At 52.9% G+C, this 20,160-nt stretch overlaps 1 protein-coding gene across 5 annotated transcripts in view; it reads right to left on the reverse strand.

Annotated features, from left to right (window-relative positions):
- NRG2 (neuregulin 2) overlaps positions 1-20,160 on the reverse strand; it is a 199,765-nt gene that overhangs the window by 5,275 nt on the left and 174,330 nt on the right. For 2 of the 5 annotated variants that reach the window (XM_003310851.6, XM_054685233.2), the window contains exons 5-9: positions 16,008-16,084; positions 6,137-6,239; positions 3,365-3,488; positions 2,893-3,020; positions 2,066-2,293 (exon numbers count right to left, since the gene is read on the reverse strand). In XM_003310851.6, the coding sequence (XP_003310899.2) occupies positions 2,066-2,293; positions 2,893-3,020; positions 3,365-3,488; positions 6,137-6,239; positions 16,008-16,084 (660 nt within the window). Of the gene's footprint in view, positions 1-2,065; positions 2,294-2,892; positions 3,021-3,364; positions 3,489-6,136; positions 6,240-10,352; positions 10,377-15,573; positions 15,633-16,007; positions 16,085-20,160 lie in introns of all 5 variants that reach the window. The other 3 variants (XM_003310854.6, XM_063810737.1, XM_003310853.6) reach the window with 3 other exon arrangements.

Here is a 20,160-nt window from a genome sequence, read left to right on the forward strand (position 1 = left end):
GTCCCCTTTTGTGCTCCACATCCCCCTTGTAAGCCCATCAGTCTTCTGCCCCACCGTTGTCACCTCAGGACAGGGGCCACCCACCTCCACGCTTCCCTTCCAAACTGCACAGCTGGGCATCTCACTGCTCTCTGGAACCAGCCTGGAGTCCCCATTATCATTTTTTCTGAATCGCCTGACTCCTCCCTCTTCCCTTTCCCACCGGCACATCTGATTAACCACCAAGTCCTACCCATTCCCTTCTCCGGAAGCAGACTCTCCACCCCATCCTGGGCCCGACTGTTCACATGTGGTCATCTGGGTCCACCCCAGGGTCTCTCCTCCTTCACTCTATGCAGTTCCCAGAGCAATCTTGTAAAGTCACAGCTCTGCTGAAGCCGGTCTTCCTGTTTACCCACCCAGGGTCAGTCTGTCTGGCCTCAGCTTGCCTGTTCAGGCCCAGCTCCTCTGCTCCCTACAGCCCACTCTGTTCCAGGCACCTCACTCATCAGCCCTGTTCTTAAGTGCCTCTGTTGGAACAGCTCAAGTTGTTCCCCGTGCCTAGAATGCTTTTCTTCCTGCTCTCCTGCCTCTCCCCTTCCTACCACCCATTAAGGAGTCTCATTGCTGTGGTTACGATTCATAAATAGCTACACCTAGTGAGCATCAGCTCCATGCCAGGGATGAGACAAAGAGCTCTGTGCACATGATCTCAGGTGGCCTTCACTTGAACCATGCATAGTAGCTTTTGTTCTCCCTGTTCTACAGCTGAGGGAACAAGGTACAGAGGTGATCAGTCTGCCCCAAATCACACAGGTGGTGGAGCTGGGCTTAGAAAATCTGGCTGCTTCCCAGAGCCTACAGTCAGACTGGGTCTCTCTGCGCTGGTGTGGTGTCATGTTTAGCACTTTCCATAGGCTGCTGTAAGCTTCCTTGGTTTGTTTCTGTGGCTAGGAGCTCCTCAGGAGCAGGAACCTGGCAGGCCACTTCTGGATTCCCAGCCAGGCCTGCCCAGCACAGGGCCTGGCATGGAGTAGGCTGAGTTGAGAGCAAGGGAATATCTGCTCCTCTCCCTGCTCCCTGGTGTGGAGTTTTTAGTACCACTCATCTTTCCCTGCTCACCTCCTACAGACCCCACTTGCTGAGGGCCACTCAGGGCTGAGCAAGGTGGCAGGGGTGCTGGCCCTTGACTTCTGGCTTGGAGTCAGGGAAGAAAGGGCGTTTCCTGGTTCTTACTACATCCACTGCTTAGGAAGCCAACAAGGCCTTGAACCCTGGGGTCTTGTTGCTGATACTGCCAAGGCCTGCCATCATTCTTGGCTCACGTCCATCTTGTGCTGGTCAGTGTCCTCAAAGGCAACCTCCCCTCCCACTCTGCAGTTTACTCCTTCTTCGTGTCTCCTTCTGTTCCTGCTGGGACTGGAACTTCTAGCATGTATCCTGGTTTGTCCAGAACAGCCCGTTTGTTCTTTTTTTTTTTTTCTTTTTGTAAAGGGAGTCTTGCTCTGTTGCTGAGGTTGGAGTGCAGTGGCGCCATCTCAGCTCACTGCAACCTCCGCCTCCCAGGTGAAGGGATGCTCTTGCCTCAGCCTCCCAAGTAGCTGTGATTACAGGCATGTGCCACCATGCCTGGCTAATTTTTGTATTTTTAGTAAAGATGGGGGTTTCACCGTGTTGGCCAGACTAGTCTCAAACTCCTGACCTCAGGTGATCCATCCGCCTTGGCCTCCCAAGTGCTGGGATTACAGGTGCGAGCCACCGTGCCCGGCTGCCTGTTTGTTCTTGATGTTCCAGTGTAACTATTAATAATGTCCTTTTTCTAGTGTGAAAAGTGTCCTGGAGGACAATTAAATTAGATGGTCACTGTCCACCAGGGTCCACTGGCCCAACTCTAGTCCCAGTCTGTCATTAACATGCCGATGGCTCTGAGCAGGCCATTTCACCTTTTCTAGGACCTTGTTTTCCCATATGAAAAATGGAGATGAGGCTCTTTGGAGTGTTTCTGAGGGGCCCTAAGGGTCAGCCTTGGGCCAGTGGTGCCAGCCCTCTGGCTAAGCGGGGAATAGGCCAGGGGGTAGGAACTGACCTCTCGCTGTGTGGGGAGTCGCGAAGGGAGTCCACGGAATCGTGATAGGGTGGCGCGGTGGCCCTGCGCCGCTCCTCCAGGTTGTAGGCTGCTGCCCGCCTTGCCCGGGCCTCCACACATGCTGGGCTGTTGCATTTGCTGGTACCCACTGATGATAGCATGATCCCCGACTGGGAGTCAGAAGTCAGGCTCTCAGAATGTTCCAGGCTCCACGTGTGGCTCTCGTGTCTGGGAAAGCCAGATGGGGTGAGACGAGGGGTCAGGAAGGGGCAGGGCGGCCCAGCAGGTGTGGACCCATGGACCTCCCTGGCTCTTCTTCCACCTCGAGCTCCCTTAGCTCAATGCCCTTCTCCACTCTGGGGTGATGTGTATTGTTGCAAATGCCCAACCCCAATATTGGAAGAAGGAGGGCTGGGGTCCCATAGATGGGTGAGCTGTAATGTGCAGAGACCCATTTCTTTCCTTCCTGCAACCAGCCTCCCCCCAGCCTTACCTTAGACCCCCTGTCTGGGACCTTTCCACCACCGTGGTCCTTAGCTACCTATCTCAGAAGCCCAGCCCCAGGGGCCAGTATGTGAGGGCCCTGACTATTTCCTGGTGCTCCCAGGGAAGAAGGGAGCCAGCCATGTTATTTTTGAGTTATCTGAGCCTTTGTGCTGTGTGGACTGGCCTCTGCAATTCTGGAGAGGAGGCTAAGGTGTGCTGTGATTCCTGTGGCAAGCTCAGGGGAGGGTATTGAATAGCTCTGGATGTCGGAGTAAGTGGGCACTTTGCGCCAGATGAAGTATGTGAGTCTACAAGTTTCCATGGGCCTTGGTGGTGCCTACCTGTGGCTGGAGGTGGGTGTGGCTGTGGAGCAGTGGTGAGAAGGAGAACAGGAGTGGCTCCCAGAGAAGGTGGTCTCAGTTTCTCTCCTGATGACATGGTCTGTGGCTGGCACGTTCTTGGAAATATACTGGAACAGACAGAGTTGGGCGAGAGTTAGTGACCGGGGCCCAAATTAACTCTTTCTTGTTGGGGACAGGGAAGTGATGAGCACTGACTGAGCTCCTGGTTGGGGAGACCCACTGTGTGAGAGTGACTTGATTTTGGGGCAGCGATGGCTCCAGCAAATCAACCCCCACCCCTTCCTCATGGAAGTGAGCAAAGCAAGGCCAGCCATCCTGGTGAGGCAGTGCCTAGCAGGCAAGGCTGGCCATGGGATAGGCTGGCTGCTGCCCTGGCCCATCCTTGCAGGGGGCATGAGAAGGCTGGCTGTCCACTGAGGGCTCAGAAGGGGGCCCCAGGAAAGCCACTCACATCTGCCATCTGGATCTCCTCTGGGTCCAGCCGGGGGTGGCTGGGCCCATTGGCCAAGCTCCGGTTCTGATGGGCCGGGCACATGTTCTGCCGGAGGTGGTTGTGCATCTGCTTCCGCTGTTTTCTGCACAAGGGAAGGGAAGGTGAGCCTGGCATTCCCCCCACTCGCCAACGATGAACTTCCCTAGCTATCTCTCTAGGGAAACAGCTTTTCTTCCTGCCCAGGGTGGCCATGGCTACTGCTCGTCCCTGTACTCAAGCTGCCCTACAGCATCACTACCACCTGAATCCAATAGGACCTGAGCGTCGTGGCAGTGAGCTCTGGCTCTGCCCAGAGAGTAGAACTTCACTGCTTTCTAGCTATGCAACCCCGGGCAAGTTACTTAAGCTCTTCACGTTTCACTTTCCTCATCTATAAGACAGGGTGATCATTTATCCATTCCAAAGACTATTGAGGATTAAAAGTATATGAAACATTCAAGCACAGTGCTGACTCCCTCTCTCTCTCCCTCATTCATTAATTTGGTATGTATTGAGTTATCACTGTGTGCCAGACACTGTTTTGGAGCAGAGACAATAGATAGGTAGATAGGGAATCCACCCTCCTGAAGCCTGCAGGCCAGTAGAGGAAGCGGATGGTAAACACATAAACAAAGCAATGAACTAGATACTTTCAATAAAGTTCCATGAAGAAAATAAAACAGGTGCTGTGGCTAGGGAGTCAGGGCCTGTGGGACTACTTCAGATTGGCACATATTAAATGCTCGATTTATTTGATATTAAATCTAATCATGTCCCTCCCCTGTTTAAGACCCTTCATTGTGAACTCATGGAGATAGAGAGTAGAAGGATGGTTACCAGAGGCTGGGAAAGGAAGTGGGGGGTTGGGAGGGAGGTGGGGATGGTTCATGGGTACAAAAACTAGTTAGAAGGAAAAAGACCTAGTATTCAATAGCATATGGGGTGACTATAGTCAATAATAATTTAATTGTACATTTAAAAGAGTATAACTGGATTGCTTGTAACACAAAGGTCCATGAGGACCCATCAGTTTGCTCAAGGTCACAAAGGATAAATGCCTGGGGGGATGAATAGAATACATGATATGATTATTATGCATTGCATGCCTGTATCAAAATATCTCATGTACCCCATAAATATATACACCTACTAAGTACCCGCAAAAATGAAAATAAAACCCCTTTATTGGGCCTTAGTGTCCTGTTTCTCTCCCAGCCCTGTCTCTCTCTGCCCACCCAGCACCCCAGCTAGCTGCCTCCATGGTGAGCTTGTTTCTGATCCCCCACTATGCCCAGCCCTCTCTGGCCTCCCGGCCTTTGCGCATGCCAGGCCATTCACTTGGAATACTTTCTCTCCTCTTCACCTGCTAACTCTTGTTCACCTCTCAGGCCCTGGCCTAAATGCTGCTTCCTCAGGGAAACCCTTCCTGCTCCTCAGCCAAGGTTAGGTGCCTCTAAAAGGTGTCCCGTGACACTGGACCACTTGTTCAGAGCACCGGCCGTATGCCTGAGGCAGGGCCTGGTGTCCAGCAGGCACTGAATGTTTGTTGAAGAAGTGAGTAAATGCAGTGGGGGCAGGACAGGCGGCTTGCTTTTTCTCCAATTCTTGGACTTACTTTTCCCTCTTGGGCCCAGTCTCCTCTGGGCTCACTGGGCCCCAACTCCCTCCTGACTCTCCTCCAGACTTTCTGGTCCTGGATTCATTCAAGACAAGGCCAGCAGGACTTCAGATGCCACAGATGGGGCAGCATGAGTCCAGACCAGGGGCTCAGTCCCCAGAATGGTGGCTCTGTCCAGTCCAGACCCTTGCTTTCCAGATAAGAACAGTTGTTACAAACCCGTCATCTTTCAGCACATCAGAAGGTCATAGGGCCTTGGATGCCGAGCTAGGGAGCCTGGGTTTATCCAACAAAGGCACATCTATAGCCTTCACTGGATAAACCCAAACTTGCTAGCTCGGCATCCAAGGCCCTATGGTACCATCTGGGTCCCAGCTATCCTTTTAGACTCATGCCCTCTTTTTTCCTGTCCCTGGCCCTTTGCTCCAGCTAGTCTGGGCTGCCCATGCTCCGGGAGTACAGTTGACCCTCATCTGTGCTGTCTTTTAGCTTAGACTGCCCGGCTCCCTCTCTGTTCACTTATTCTCCTTGCCCCAAGGTTCTGCCCCTACCTCTTCTCTGTCCAGAGGGGGACCAGCCCTGCCTTCTCTGTCCTTTTGTCTCAATTGCTCCCAAGGCGGGGTCAGGCAGTGCTCTGAGGCATCTGTCTTTCTTTGGGAATGAAGCTGTCCGCTCTGTGTTCCTACCCAACACTACCCAGTACCTGCCCACTTGACGGGGCACCTGCTCCAGGAACCTGTGGGGTCAGCTGCACGCTCCTGCTCAGGTCCTCACAGTGTCCTTTGAGGTACATACCAGGATCATTCCCATGAGGAACCATCAATTTGCTCAAGGTTACATGGGAAATAGCAGAGCTGGATTTGAACCCAGATTCGTCTTCTTCCAAAGCCTGTGCTCACAACCATTCTTCGTCAGTGCCCTGGGGCCTGTCTCCCTGACCCTCTGCCTCTACTTCTTGGTCCAGATCTTTGGCTGCACACCCACCCAGCTACAGAGGCCCCCGAGGGGTAGTTGGGGCCTAGGAGGGTATAGAGGGCTCCAGTGGGGTGGGGGAGGAAAGTCTTCTTCACAAACATTCTTGGAGGCCCATCCCTTGGCTTGGCCTGTCCCCAGCTTGAGTGACTGACACTCACTTGGTCTTGCAGTAGGCCACCACACAGACGATGCCCACGACCAGCAGAGCCACGCAGATGCCCGTGATGGTCAGGACCCTCTTCTGGTACAGCTCCTCGGCTTCTGCAGAGGTAGGGTGGATGTGAGGGGTGGGGCAGGAGGCAAACCCCATAGGGATAGTGGTGCAGAGACCCCTTTGCCCCGAAAGCCGTAGGATCTCCCCAGCTCAGGTCCTGCCCAGCTCCTTTCCATCCCTTTTCTCCAGCCAGTTCCTTCCCTCCTACATGCTCTGTTTTGCCATCCACTTCCCTGCAGCTCCCACCCACCCATGGATCTGGTCACACACAACTCCTCCTGAGTTCCCCTCCCCAAGCCCCATGCCTGCCCAGAGCACATGAGTGGAAAATGCAGGGGAATGGGAAGGGATGGAGTGGAGGCAAAGCTCCCGAGGCTGTAGAGCAGGGGAGGACAGCTCAGTCTGGCCGGCGACCCTGCCCTGCTCCACAGTGGCCTGGTAGCTGCAAAGAACCTTGGTGGGCCAAGAGGAGTTGTTCTTCCTGGCAGTGATCATGGGAATGCCTTTGTTTACCCCTGCAGCCTGGTCAGGGAGTGGCCCTGGCCCCCTCCAGGCCTGCTATCTCTGCTTGTGAGAAGCCCGCCAGTGGCACCATGGACCCCTGGCATCTAGGAAAGTGCTGGTGTGCAAGGAACAGCCCCCACCGTTGCTGAGGAGCTGAGCTAGGCTGGGCCTCAAAGCCCTCCCAAAGGCCGACTGTCCTCTTTACCCTCTGCTGCTGCTGCTGCTGCTGGGGCAACCCCCATCCTTCTAAAACAGAGAAAGCCAGGAGGAAGAAAAAGTAAAAGGTGACAGCGCTAGCTGTAGTCAAGGCTACAGCCCAGAGACCCCACCCGTGCCCACCACACCTGCTGGCTGGCCCCTCCTCCCAGCTCAGGGGAAAGTGGAGGCTGGACCTCAATGCCTTGGCAGAGCCCTGGGAAATGTCCCTAACCTCTTGGGCTTGCAGCATATCCTGTGGCAAAGGTGTACACACCAGGAAACACCCAGGGCTACAAACCCTCCAGACACACAGAGATTTCTAACTATGCCTATCTGATTCACAGGCAGACCCCTTCATTCACACACACACACCTGCACACACAACATATGCACACACACAGAGTTAACCACACACTCCAGCAACAGGTGCACACACACGCCCATGCCCACTGACACACAGTTGGATGGAGTTGTAAAGAACCAGACCTCCACCCTAGGTCCCCATCTCTTGGCTCTGTGCCCACAGCCCTGGCTCCAGCTCTCACACCCCCTTCACATGCCTCATCCAGTTCAGCCAGGCATGTGTCTCCATCACTCCTCTGAGACTACCCTGGTCACAGGCACCAACAACCTCCAGGCCGCCAAGTCCTGAGGTCACTTGCTTTCTTCCCAGCTGCTCTCCTCCTTCTGGGGCCCACTCCCCCTGGGCTTTGGAATGGTTCTTCTCTCTGTCCTACTTCATTGGCTGACCTGTCTCTGTCTTAGCCGTGCTTTCTTCTTTTCTGCCGACTGGGAAGATAGAAGGGCCTGGGCTCAGGTTTCTTTCTTTCCTGCACCTGCCCTCTCTCCCTTAGTGATTTAACTCAGACTCAGACTTTATATACCGTCTATTTGCAGACTCTCAAGTTTTTATGTCCTGCCCTGACTGCTCCCTGAAGTATGATCGTGCCAGATGGCCCTCCATCGAGTCTGCACCTATTGGCAGCCTCTGTCCCATCAGACATGGATGAGAGGACTGGTTCCCCTCACTCCATGGTGTTATCAGACTTGTTGAGTTTACCAGTCCAGGGGGTGAACTGTGCTGTCTCAGTGTCGTTTTTATTTCCATTTTACTCATGATTGAGGTTGAGCATTTTTCCTATTGCAGTCATCTGTGATCCCTTTCTGCTTGCTATTCATGTCCTTTTCTCTGCAGGCATTTAATCGGTTGCATCCTACTTGGGCTGTGTTGGGCACCAGACTCATGCATCCAAGGGCCATGACCAAAGAGAATCCCTGCTTCCTTACCCTCTTTTCAAACTCCTACTCGACTCTTCCCAGCTCATGGGTGCAGCACCACTTTTCCTGTTGCTCAGGCCCCATACCTTGGGCTCATTCTTGATTACTCCCTTTCTTCCCACCTACCCTAATGCCGGATCCAGCCGCAAGTCCTCGCAGCTCTGCTTCCCAAGTAGATCCTGGGTCTGATCTAGCCTTACCATTTCCATTGCTTCCAACTTAGTCCAGGATGGTGTCACCTCTCATCTGGAGATGGTCACCTTCTGACGGGTCTTTCTGCTTCCACTCCTCCCCACCCTGCCCCCAGCCCAGGCTGTTGTCCATCCAAAGCTACATTTATTTACAACCATAAAGCAGATCATTTTACTCCCCTGTTTAGAGACTCAAAATGGCTTCACACTGTGACTCAAATGCAACCTAAAGCCTTACCATGGCCTCTGAGGCCCCCGGCTGCTTGGTCCCAGCCTTCCTTTTGGATCTCATCTGTGGTCCTCTCCCTGCGTTCACTGTGCTTCAGAGCTGCTGGAAGTCTCTCCATCCACTGAACAAGGCAAGCCCACTCCAACCACATGATCTCTATACCTGCTGTGCTGCCCTCTGCAGGACTCCCCCCTGGTTGTTTGCAGGGTTGGCCACTTTTCATCAGGTCTTAAAACAGATGTCACCTCCTCAGATAAACCTTCCCTGACCACTTAGCTACACTAGCACCCCACTCCAGCCAGGCACTATCCCATTACCTCATTTTATTTTCTGTGCAGCACTGAACACCACCTGACGTTTTTCCTGTTTGCTTGTTGTCACCTGTGAATGTGAGCCCAGGAGGGCAGGGACTGTGTGTCTGGTAAATTCTGTTCCATAGATGTTTGTTGCATTGGTGAGTGAGTGAATATACAGACCAGCCTTATAGACATTGACATATCTGCACACTCACACTCATCTCCACGCCCTCACAGTTCCACCTGCACAGTGCTCAAACCTTAACACAAAGGTGTTCACAGCCCCTCCACCTGCTGACATCTTGCCCTGACAGACCTCACAAGGTGTATACTCTCAACAACACACACGTACCTGCAGAGTCACGCCTGTGCACCCTGCCACCATCACAGACCCCACACGGACTCAATGCCTCTCCCACCACCCCATCACAGCCAGTAGCTATAGACAGATGCACTCTTACACACAAACTTTGCAATCTATCTTCTACTGAGAACAGCTGATAGAGGATAGGTGGTGGGGCTAGGAGGCCTCCCCAAATCAGCCACGAGAGCAGCCTTTCTGTAACTGTAGGCTCTGCACCATGTCTGAGATCCCACCCCACTGGAGCCCCCACCCTCTGAGCCCCTGCCTCTCTCCTCATGTCATATGCCTGGACACTTGAGCTATGGAGGAGCCTCCCGGTGCAAAGCCAGAGAGCCAGAAACACTAACCCCTTAAAGTCCCTTCTAGCCCAAGGAGTCTTCCGGGGGCCAGAGGGTGGTAGTAGCAGGTGGCAGGAGGACACATGTAAGATTCTGAGCTGGGAGACAAGGGGCAGGTACTAGAGGCCAGCCCCACCCAGACCCTGGCTGGTCTTGCCAATGTGGGGTCAGATCATGGAGGGAATGACAGCCTCAAGCAGATGGCAAAGCCGGGCAGACAGACACAGGGCAGGGACAGAGATAAATAGAGAGTTATCAGCTGCTGGCCTGGTGCAGGATGAAAAGCAATGAACATGGAAATGGGGAATGGAAAGAAGACTAAAGTCAAATGGAAAGGGATGCCTCTCTGCACAACTCTCCAAACCAGGCTTCTGTGGTTCCTGGACACCAGCCCTTCAAGGGGCCATGTTCACACATGGGGCCTATCTCTTGTCCAGCCAGCCTGTGGGTCTGCACTCAGCTCAGGAGGGGGCCCTCCCCTCTGAGCTCTCCTAGCAATAAATCTCCCCTATGTGAGGGATGCTACTGTACACTGAGGGCAACGGTCCGAACCCGAGTGCCCTTCTGTTCATGAGCTTCTTTCGTCTCCTGCTAAATCAATGTAGTTTATGATAGGACATCTCGATGGGGCCAGGAGAGATTTTTGGAATCATCCCTTTTCCATTTTTTGGAAAGGAAACCAAACATTCAGCACACATGGCATCGGAGGCTGTGGAGAGGGGCCACGCAGATGGTGCTGAGTGACACACAGAGGTTTCATACCCTTTAATTCAAATCCAAGGTGCTCTGGCAGTGCAGATGGACGGAGGGTCATAAAGGGAGGGGTGGAGGGAGAGAGACAGGTGGGTGGGGACAGGGGGAGAGAGAGAGACAGAAACGTTGGTCAGGACTCCTCAGACACCGGGCAGCCATCCTGCGAGGTGAAAGCAGGTTAGTAGTGTCCCCTCCCAGCCTCCTGAGCTCCTTCCCTGACACCCAGTCCCCAAGAGCCCCAAGGAGGGCAGAGAGAGATGTTAGAAACAGCAGGCAGGGCAGGCTCTTTAGAGATGAGCTGTGGGGTTAGTACCTGGTGGCGAGGCAGAGGCGCAAGAGTCAGTTGGCAAATGTCCCTGGGAGGAAAGGTAAGTGGGGGTGGGGGTCTCAGGAGCCCCCCTGCTCCTCTCAGCATCAGTGCCAGGCCTTCAGCACTCTCAACTCTCAAGCCTTCCTGCAGACAGCTTGCCCAGCTCCCTCATTGGGGGCCCAATTTTTTTTTTTTTGTTCAGAGTGCAGGCATGAGGTCCCCAGACTGGCCCCATGTCCCTGCTGTGCCCCACAGGCCTAGCTGGCCTGTCCACGTACTGGGAGCCCGGGTGGGGAGCCTCAGAGTCTGTGGGAGGGAGCGGGAAGAGGAAGAGGATGAGGCTCCAGATAGCAGGTCACTTCTCTACTTGACACCACAACACCCTAGAAGCCTACAGGGCTGGGCCATGGTGCCTGAGTCTGATTTCACTACCCAGAAGAGCAAACTGCAACTCACAGGAAGAGACAAGTGGGTTCACTTGTAGAATGTCTGAGCTCCTCAACTGGTGGACAAATTACAGTCTTGGAAGTGGGATCCTGTTTTGAATGTGTGATTTCAGGACCCTGTGACGGAGACCCCCACATCATTGAAGGGTTAGATAAAAGGACCCTGACTCAAGGGTCAGTTCTGCACTGACCTGCTGCTGTGCCACCCTGAGTGATTCCAATCTAGTTAAGTCTCAGGCTCTTCTCTGTTACGTGGGGATCAGCCTGGGGCATAGTATCCTAGGAGGTTTGCAAACCTGGCTGAGCTTCTGAATTGTCCAGACTGAGGAAATCTGGCTCTGAGGTGGGAGCCCAGAAATCTCAACAGTGTTTTTAAAAAGCTCACCTACCATTCTAATGTAGCAGCCAGCATCGGTCTACAAGCCTAGAGTCTCAGTTTCATCCCTAATTCACTATGTGGATGTGGGTAAGCCATAATCCCTGTTTCCTTGTCTGTCCAAAGTGCTTGCACACAGCTACAGGAAGATGTGAACAAGCCTGGACGGCATGAGCTCAGCATGCGTGCAGGGCCCCGCTCCTAGCCTGGATTGGCTCACTCTCTGGCTTCCCCAGGTGTATGGTCAGCACCGCTAGATCCAGGGAAGGTGTGACACTGTGTCTGATATTCTCATCTGCCTTGGAGGAAGGCGAGCACGTGGCAATCCGCAGGAAGTCCTGCGCATTATCCATCCCTGGACCTCTCATCTACTTCCTGATAGGGATTCCAGAAGGTTCTGCATTTGGAAAAGGGTGGGAGAGCAGCATGGCTCCGAGCCAGGGACTGTGATGGCTCTGACTAAAGAGGCTTGAGGAAGATCCTGGGGCTTCAACCCCCCAGTTCCATGCAGAGACCACACCAATGAAGCATTCATTACTCCCAGCTTTTCCAGACACAAGCCATTCTTGTACTGCTATTAAATCCCAGGTTGGGGAGTGACCTTGACGTTTTGGTTTCTTTGCATTCCCACTCTGACTGCTTGGAGGCAGGAAAAAGTTGCCGTAAGTACAGTTTGTCCACTCCTCTCCAGGGTGTCCCAGGGCTGGTCAGGCGTGCTGAGTAGACAGTACAAACTTGACAATTCTCAAAGAACCCTGGCGCACCTCTCACTGAGTAGTTAATGCTGTGGCCCAGGGACCCTTCAGGCAGCTGGAGAGCTCACATTGTTTGGATATCCAGCCATGCTGCCCTGAGAGAACAGCCCAGCTTGACCACAGCACCTGGGACGCAAAGAGGATTGGGTTCATAGAGCTGGTCTGGGCCCCACTTTCCGACGAGGTGGTTGTATTAGATGAGGCAGCTGGGGCCCAGTGATGCTAGGACACTTTCTCAAGGTCACACAGCAAATTAGGAGGCAGAAGGGAGACTGGAGGCCAGACCCTTTGGTCCCTTGGTGCTAAGCCATGGCTTTCCTGCCCACTGAGTTTCTGGGCAGGCCTGGCTGGGTATTCCTGAGGACAATGACCATCTGGAGAAGTGAGCAGGGCTCCCAAAGCCCTTTAAGCGTTTTCTTCTGCGTGACTCCTCTGGGAACTGAATAGTAGCAGCTGCAGCTTCTAGGGCTCCTAACTGGCCTCCTCTTTGAGTCAAAGGCCAGTACTGTTTAGAGTGGTGGCTGGCATGATTGGTGGGGTCACTGAGGGCCTGGCCAGTCACTGGGTAGGCAGCTTTCTCACTGGGAAGCATGGGTTGGAACCTGAGGGGCCTATGGCTGTGTCCGCCCCAGCAAAGACAAGACCTTCCCACTCATTATGTTCATTGGCTGCCACTCAGCCAGGGTGGAGTGGCACCACTGAGTCACTGGAAGGTCCTATTAACCAGAAATTTGCATGTTGACCAGTAACCATGGCAACCTGATGCTGGACTCCCAACAGGGCTGTGCTTACCAGACAATATGCAAATTCTTCATGCTGGACATGTTCCATGCCATACAGTCATAGGGTGCCTGGACAAGGAGGCAGTGATGTGTACAGATGTGAGCATGAGCTCCTGTGTTTGCACTTGTGTGTGCAGGCGTGAGCACATGCTCATGGGTTTGCTCATGTGTGCAGGTATGTAAGAACATGATTGTGTGTTTGTGCATGTATGAGCCCATGCTCATGCGTTTGTGCTTGTGTGTACAAGTATGTGTGCTCTTTTACATGGGGACATAAAGATGGACAAGCTTTGACCCGTGGGGAATGGAGGGGCTGTTTGTGGAAGAAAGAAAAGCTTCAATGTGCTATTGCAGTCACAGGCTCTTTCTTTGATCTCTGCAAAAGATAACCTGGTCTAGATGCTATCTGGGCAGGTTGGACACTTTGCTCAGGATGTGCTGGGAGTCAGCCTCTAGGGGGCTGATGCTGCCCTGCCCCCGCATACCAGTTGTATGCTGGGAGAGGTACTAAATTGTGCTCCAATCACAATGGCAGGCTCTCTGCTAAGCCCTTCTTATGCAGCACTTCATTTCATCCTCACAGTAACCCCACAGGCATAAATGTCATCATCCCCATTTTACAGATGAGAAAACAAATTGAGAAGTTAAAGAGGCCCCAGAGCTAGTAAGCTCAGCAGCTGGCATTTTTACTGAGGTCTCTTTGAATCCGAAGCCTGAACACTTAAGCCAGCACTTTACACTACCTTTTCAGTAATTATCTGCTAGAGCAGTACATGAAGTGCTCTCTGGGAAAGTGCTTGAAGAGCAAAAATCCTTTACGAAAAGGTAACAGTCAAGCTACTGAAGACACTAGGCAGAAGGGCCTGGACTGCCTTTGCAGGCTCTTTTCTGGGCTCCCGGGGCCCTGCTGACCTTCCTAGCAGATCTAGGCTGAAAGCTGAAGCAGCCCAGCTGGCAGAGAGGCCTTGGATAGCGGCCCGGTTCCGGAGGCTCTGCTGCTCTGATTCAGGACAGGCTGGGACTCACCGTCCAGGACAGTCTCACAAGCCCGGGAGGCTCTCTGCCGAGAGGAATATTGCCCCACTGTCTCTTGCCCCTGGCCCCCAGCTCTGCCTAGGCTCTGCCTTCTCTTGAGGTCCCTCCTGCTCTACAGTCCTGCACTCAGGGCTGGATATGACTCTGAAATGATTGCAGAGCCTGCGTTCTAGAGAATTCTGTTGGGCCACATGTCCTGCCCACAGGCTCTGCCCTTCCTCCTTGGCCTCCCACACTCTATTAAGATAGTTGACCATCTGGGCCAAGCAGCTCCCATCCCCCAGGGGTCTCTATGCCCCTGTGGGGTTGGGGTGGGGAGTAACTTGCTGGACTTTTGTGCTGTGGTCTGAGGAGGACTGGGAAGGATCATTTCTCCACCCTGAGACCTAAATCCCCAAACCCCTTTTCTCCAAGGCTACCTACATGGTCCCCTGGATCCCACCTTTAGCACCTCCCAGAGTTCTACCTCCCAGTATCCAGTGCCATGTGGACACTTGGTTCCACACTCCTCATGGGGCCCAGCTGTCCTCCCTGGAGAAGAGGAGGTCGGGGGGCACGCAGGGGCCTAACCTGCTCTGCAGGATGGGATGGGTAACTGGGGACAGGCCTTGCAAGCCAGCGGACCCCTGGTCCTCAAGCAGAATCAATGGCCGGCCAGAGGCTTTTTGTTCTGCTCCACCTCCACCTGGTGGTGCTGGAAGGAACTGCTCTCAGGCCCCAAATAAAAGCACTCCATAATTATGGCTGGGTCCTTGGGCCTCGGGGCTCACTTTTCTTTCTTTCTTCTTCTTCTTCTTCTTTTTTTTTTTTTTTTGCAAACTGTGCAAAAGAGAAAGCTCCAACCTCATAAGTTGAAGAAAGGAAGGGAATAAAATCCTAGATGGGAGGATTCAGACCACAGAGGTGCTGAGAGAGTCACCAGTTACCCCTCAATTCCTCATTTCCTCAACTTTTTAGCATCTCCAGCACCAACCCCCGCCCCCTCTCCCACCATCCTGTGGCCACATAAATATCTCTGGTATTCATGGAAATCATTGCCCTGGGTCCTGCTCTCCCTTAATTCCCCTTCCTTCCCTCTACCCCATTTCCAAACCCTCAAAACAAACAAACTCTGGTCAGACTGGAAAATGGGCTTTCTGAGAACTTTTTTTCTCTCTCAAACACGTCGGCACACACACACACACACACACTCACTGCCAGACCCTTTGGTACCCTCAGGCAGCCTTCGGAGGCAGGGGAGGGCTCTGCAAATGCTTCCTCCCATTCTGGCCAGGCTGCCCAACCCCAGAAGTTGGGAGGAGGCCTGGGTGTGGCCCTGGCTGCTGCAGAGAGAACTTGGCATTACTGTGCCCAGGAGGTACAGCCCACATGTGGAGGTGGGGGTGCCGGGGGTGTTTCCGTCTCCTCTAAGGAGCGCAGGACACCCTCTACATCTCCCCCTAGTCTTGCTAAGCAAGGCCCCATCCCTCCCCAGGGGGAGACTGTCAGTCACCAGGGAAGAGAAGAAATAGAAGAAAGAGACATACTGGAGAAGTTGACCATTGCGAACTGCTGACACCTGTCCCCGGTGTATCCCACAGGACACCTACCAAAAGAAAGAAAACCAGAAAGAGAGAGCCAGGATAGCAAGACACAGGCATTGCAACACCCCGGCACGGGCTCCTGCCAATGCCAGCTGGGTTCCTTGCCACCGTTACCATTTGTATTGGCCTTGCCACTCTGCCCCTTACCTGCAGCCCTGAACTTTAAACCCAAGGATTAGGCCAAAAACGAAAACAAAGCAAAACAAAACAAAACAAAAAGAACTAACAAACCAAAATACAAAAAAGAAAAGAGAAACAAAACAAAACAGCCAAAGATCAAAACAACCAACACCCCTGGCCCTATGCCCTACATTGGGGGGACTGCACCCGGAAGCTTTCTAAGGAGCAGGGACTTGTGTTTGTATCTTCAAACATACTTTGCTTAGGATCTGGCATGTACAATCGCAAAGGCAGTTTCTCCAAACATCTCTGTCCGAAGAATCCATTTGGACATCTGGAGAAGGAAAAGGGGAAAAATCACAGAACAAACTGGCATCATCCGCGAGGCTAAGGTTAGAAATCAAAGTGCACAGTGATGAATGAGAAAAACCAAGTCAGGCACTTGGGGTCATACTTGTAGCTGAAGGGACTGGAGTCAGGGCTGGGTGGAGGGCTCTGAAATCTCCTTAAAAATCTGTCTCATAGATGTGGCTCCATGGGTGGTGGGGAAGGTGGGGTGGGTCAGGGGGAGGATGATTTAGGTTAGTGGGGTGAGGGAAGATGGGAAATTGTCCTACTGGTCATTGAGACTTTCCTTCTTACCTGCCTGGTGCCCCATGAAGCAAGCACTGTGGCCTCTTGGTGCCAGGCAGTCAGTCAGCTGGCAGGGATCTGGGAGCCTTAAGGAATACCAAGTTCTTGGGAGCTACTCCTCCCAGGACCGACTGAAGGATTCTCTCCTGGGCCCTGGGCAGGTTTTCTCATCCAAGAAACAGCCCCCAGAAAACTCAGATAACTCGGGAATGCTGTTCCCAGACTGTGTATGTCTTTGACAAAAGTGACCTAGGAGATGTTTTATCTGTTCTTTCAAAGAGGGTTCTGTGGCCAAATCAATGTAGGAAATACATTCTCAGGGTGCCTTGTAGAGTTGCAGTGTACCTTCACCTATGAAAGACTATGGAAGTTTCATAGGAGGAAATAGCTGAACTTTCTATGTAAGTTCTCAAATTTATTTGTGTTTCAAATTTACTTCACCATGGATGTTGTTTTTTGAGGAACCCTTGTGGTAGAACGTGGTTTGGAATAGGCTGCCCCAGTGTGATGTACATGGGAAAAGCTTAGTAGGGAAATGGGAAGTTGGAGAGGAGCTGGAATTATCAGCATCCCAAAGTGGGCCTTCTTGATACCAGGTGCAGGGAATCTGGCCTCAGGTAGCAAGGACCACAAAAGGGATTGGAGCAGGCTCGCTGGGGGACCCTGGAAGCCTGGTCCACATCAAGGTACTAGTGGCAGCCAGCCTGCGAAACTCTTCCATTTCCCCATGACCTGTTTCTCCATCACTGCCTGGACCTGCCCTGGATCTCATTCTCTGATCTTGCCTTGCTTACAGCTCTAAAGCACCCCCCACTCAATCTCCCTGACCTTGTCTCTACCCACAGGGTACACGTTCTTCTGCTCTCTGGCTGCCAGCCCTCTCCTCAAGCAAATCTCAGATTTCTTGCAGAAGTCTTGCAGATTTCTGGAGGACATGCCCAGCCCTGTACTCTCTTCTGAACCCTGGAAAGGCTGGATACCTAAGGAGAAGCTTACAGGGAGGGCTAGACCCCTTCCCCACATCTCCCTACTCAGAGATGGGTCTATATTGCCTCTGCATCTTCTTCCTTAGGAAATTAGCTAAGTTCATCACCAGTGTCCCCCTCAATAATAGGCTACTGTTCAAAATTAATCAATGTAAACTTCCTCGAGAGGCAAGTGTACTCTATTTCTTAGCATTGCAGTGTATAGCAACTGTCAGGAAGCCACTTAGGCTTACAGTAAGTGGTAGCCATTGGTTGTGACAGATACTCATGAACACCCTGTGACCTCAAATCTGGAGGAGTGGGGAATGGGAGTGGTAGTTGAGCAGAGGGCTAGAGTTTCTCTGGGCCTTGATGGCATCTCCCCCAGGGGAGGCAGGAGGTTTGTCCTGTAGTGGTAGGAGTGTGTGTGTGGGTATGCCTGGCTAATTGGGGGGTGGTGGAGGGCTGGGAAGTGTATCAGGGAAGTGGCATGGGTAGGAAGAGGGTACATGGTCGTCTTACTGAACAGGGTGGTTTGGAGGAGGAGACTGCCATCAGCCCCCTTGTCAACACATCCTTCTCTGATCCCTGGCCCTCGTCCCTATTCATCCCAGCTCAGGTAAATGGAGGTAGTGGCTAAGGCTTCCCAACCAGCTCAAGCTCTTCTTCCTTAGCTCTTGGAAACTGATGTCCACTTGTGATGGGGACTAGAGAGGGAGAAGTGATTTTCAAACATAAGTGCCTTTGGGAATGGAGGATGAAGACCCAGGAAGTTGCCAAATGACTCTTGGATTCCACAAAGGAACAAGAAAGACAGATGTGTCTGTGTCCAATGTCTGAGATCAGCCCAGCTCTTGGAGGAAGGGAAACCTCTGTGTGTGTGTGTGTGTGAGTGTGTGTGTGTGTGTGTATGTGTGTGTGTGTGTGTGTGTCAGAGAGAGAGAGAAAATGGGGGAGTACAGGGGCAGGAAGGGCAAGGGGAAATTTATTTCCATTGCTGACAAGCAGGGCTGCTGTCCCAAGACCCTTGGAGAACAATGATAACTCCATACATCCCTGTGGCCCTTATCTCACACCCAGCCTGGACTATCCTGACTACAGACTTACATCTTTCATGGCCGCTGAGTTGCACAACATTATGGTCCTAACCTTCCTTCCTTGAGAAAATGTGCTCCCCACTGGCTGAACAAAACAAAAGGCACTGGGGAGGGGCACAGTGGGGGTGGTGGAAGGCTGACAGCTACTGCTGTTCTTTGGGGTGCTAGCTCCTTCAGGGACCTCCTGGACACTCCTATGTCTCTCCTTAGTCCTGTTTGCTGAGGATGAGTCACATTCAGGAGACTGGGGCTTCCCTAGAGAAGGCTTTGGGGGTGAGCTGGGCCTATAGCCTCTCTAACCTGCACCTAATACCAGGGTAAGAGAGTATGGGGTACATTAGCCTACCAACCAGGTTGGGAGTCTGAACTCAGCATTGGGGGCTGGGTGGTGGTTGGTGGTTTCCACTGAAACTGGGATTGACCCTCTGATTTTCAGGGGGCACAGAGGACAGATTAGAAGGAGCAGCGGGTAACAGCCTTCCCAGCCTTTCCCACCAGGTCATCGGTTATGACTCTGGGGAAGGTCTGTCCCCAGGGCTGGAGAAGAGCAGGGTGAGAGAGGGGCAGAGAGGAGAGCCCACGGGCTGCATCTGGGGTGATAGAGAGGTCAGGACCTCTGCCTTCCCCTTTTCCCACCCCACCTCCCGGGCCTCAGTTTCTCCTTTTGGTAGCCTGGGGATAATGCCATGTGTGCTGCCCTCACCCGGGGGAGGGGGTGGATGAAGGATGGCGGTGTGCCCCGGGCACTGGAGGGAGTGAAGGGCCTCTGAGTTCATGAGAGGGGTGAAGATGTGGCGAGGATGAGCAGGCAGATGGAGGTGGGATGGGGAATCACCTGGACATGGGTGGGGTAGGGGCAGAGGGATGAGGGGGATGAGCTGATGGGAAGGGGAGGCATGCCACTGGTATGTGCACAGGGCTGGAAAGAGTCTTGTTCTGTCATCATCCCCTGAACCAGTCCCCAAGAGTCACGCACCAACCGTGCTCTACAAACACACGGAGAGAAGAGGAGAAAGCAGCAAGAGGGAGTGCAGAGGCCCCTGTCTGGCCCAGACAGGGGACAGTCACCTTGATTTGGACTCCCATTTTCAAATCCCCCTACGTTGTCTTTTTTTAAAACAAAATTCAGTATCAGTGACACTGTTTCTTTTGGCACTGAATTCCAGAAAAACAGGAGGGACGGAGTGTGCCTGCTTTCCAACACTCCCTGCAGGGCTCTGAACCAATACACAACAACAAGTGTAAGAAAACCAGGAAGGAAAACTGATTTTTATAGAAACTGGAATGAAACTGACCAGTGTAGTTTCATTATCCAAGCTAAGCGGAAATGCAAAAAAATCAAAATAAAAAGTAAACAAACAGCACAAATGGTAAGACGTGAGTTCCGTTTCCTAAGTTCTTTCCTTTTTATTCCATTCAGGTGTCATCAGGAACCCCAAGAGGCCTGCCCACCTTCCCTCCCAGCTTGTCCACCCGCAGAATGGCCTCTGGGCTCTGCCCTGCCCCCCACCCCCCTGCCCTTCTCCAGCACAGCTCTGAGGACCTGGTGTTCTGACCGCATCTCCACCAGGGATGCCCTCTCCCCCGAGGGCTGACAAAGGGTGTTGGGGAAGTTGGTTCCAGGAACCTTGGCTGGAACCAGGGGAGGCTGAGATGGGGAAGTGGTGGCTCTGGGTACCAAGTTCTAAGCAGTGCAGCCCAGTTGCCCTGGTGGG

Source organism: Pan troglodytes, chromosome 4 (assembly GCF_028858775.2).
Source record: "Pan troglodytes isolate AG18354 chromosome 4, NHGRI_mPanTro3-v2.0_pri, whole genome shotgun sequence".
NCBI classification, from domain to species: Eukaryota; Metazoa; Chordata; class Mammalia; order Primates; family Hominidae; genus Pan; species Pan troglodytes.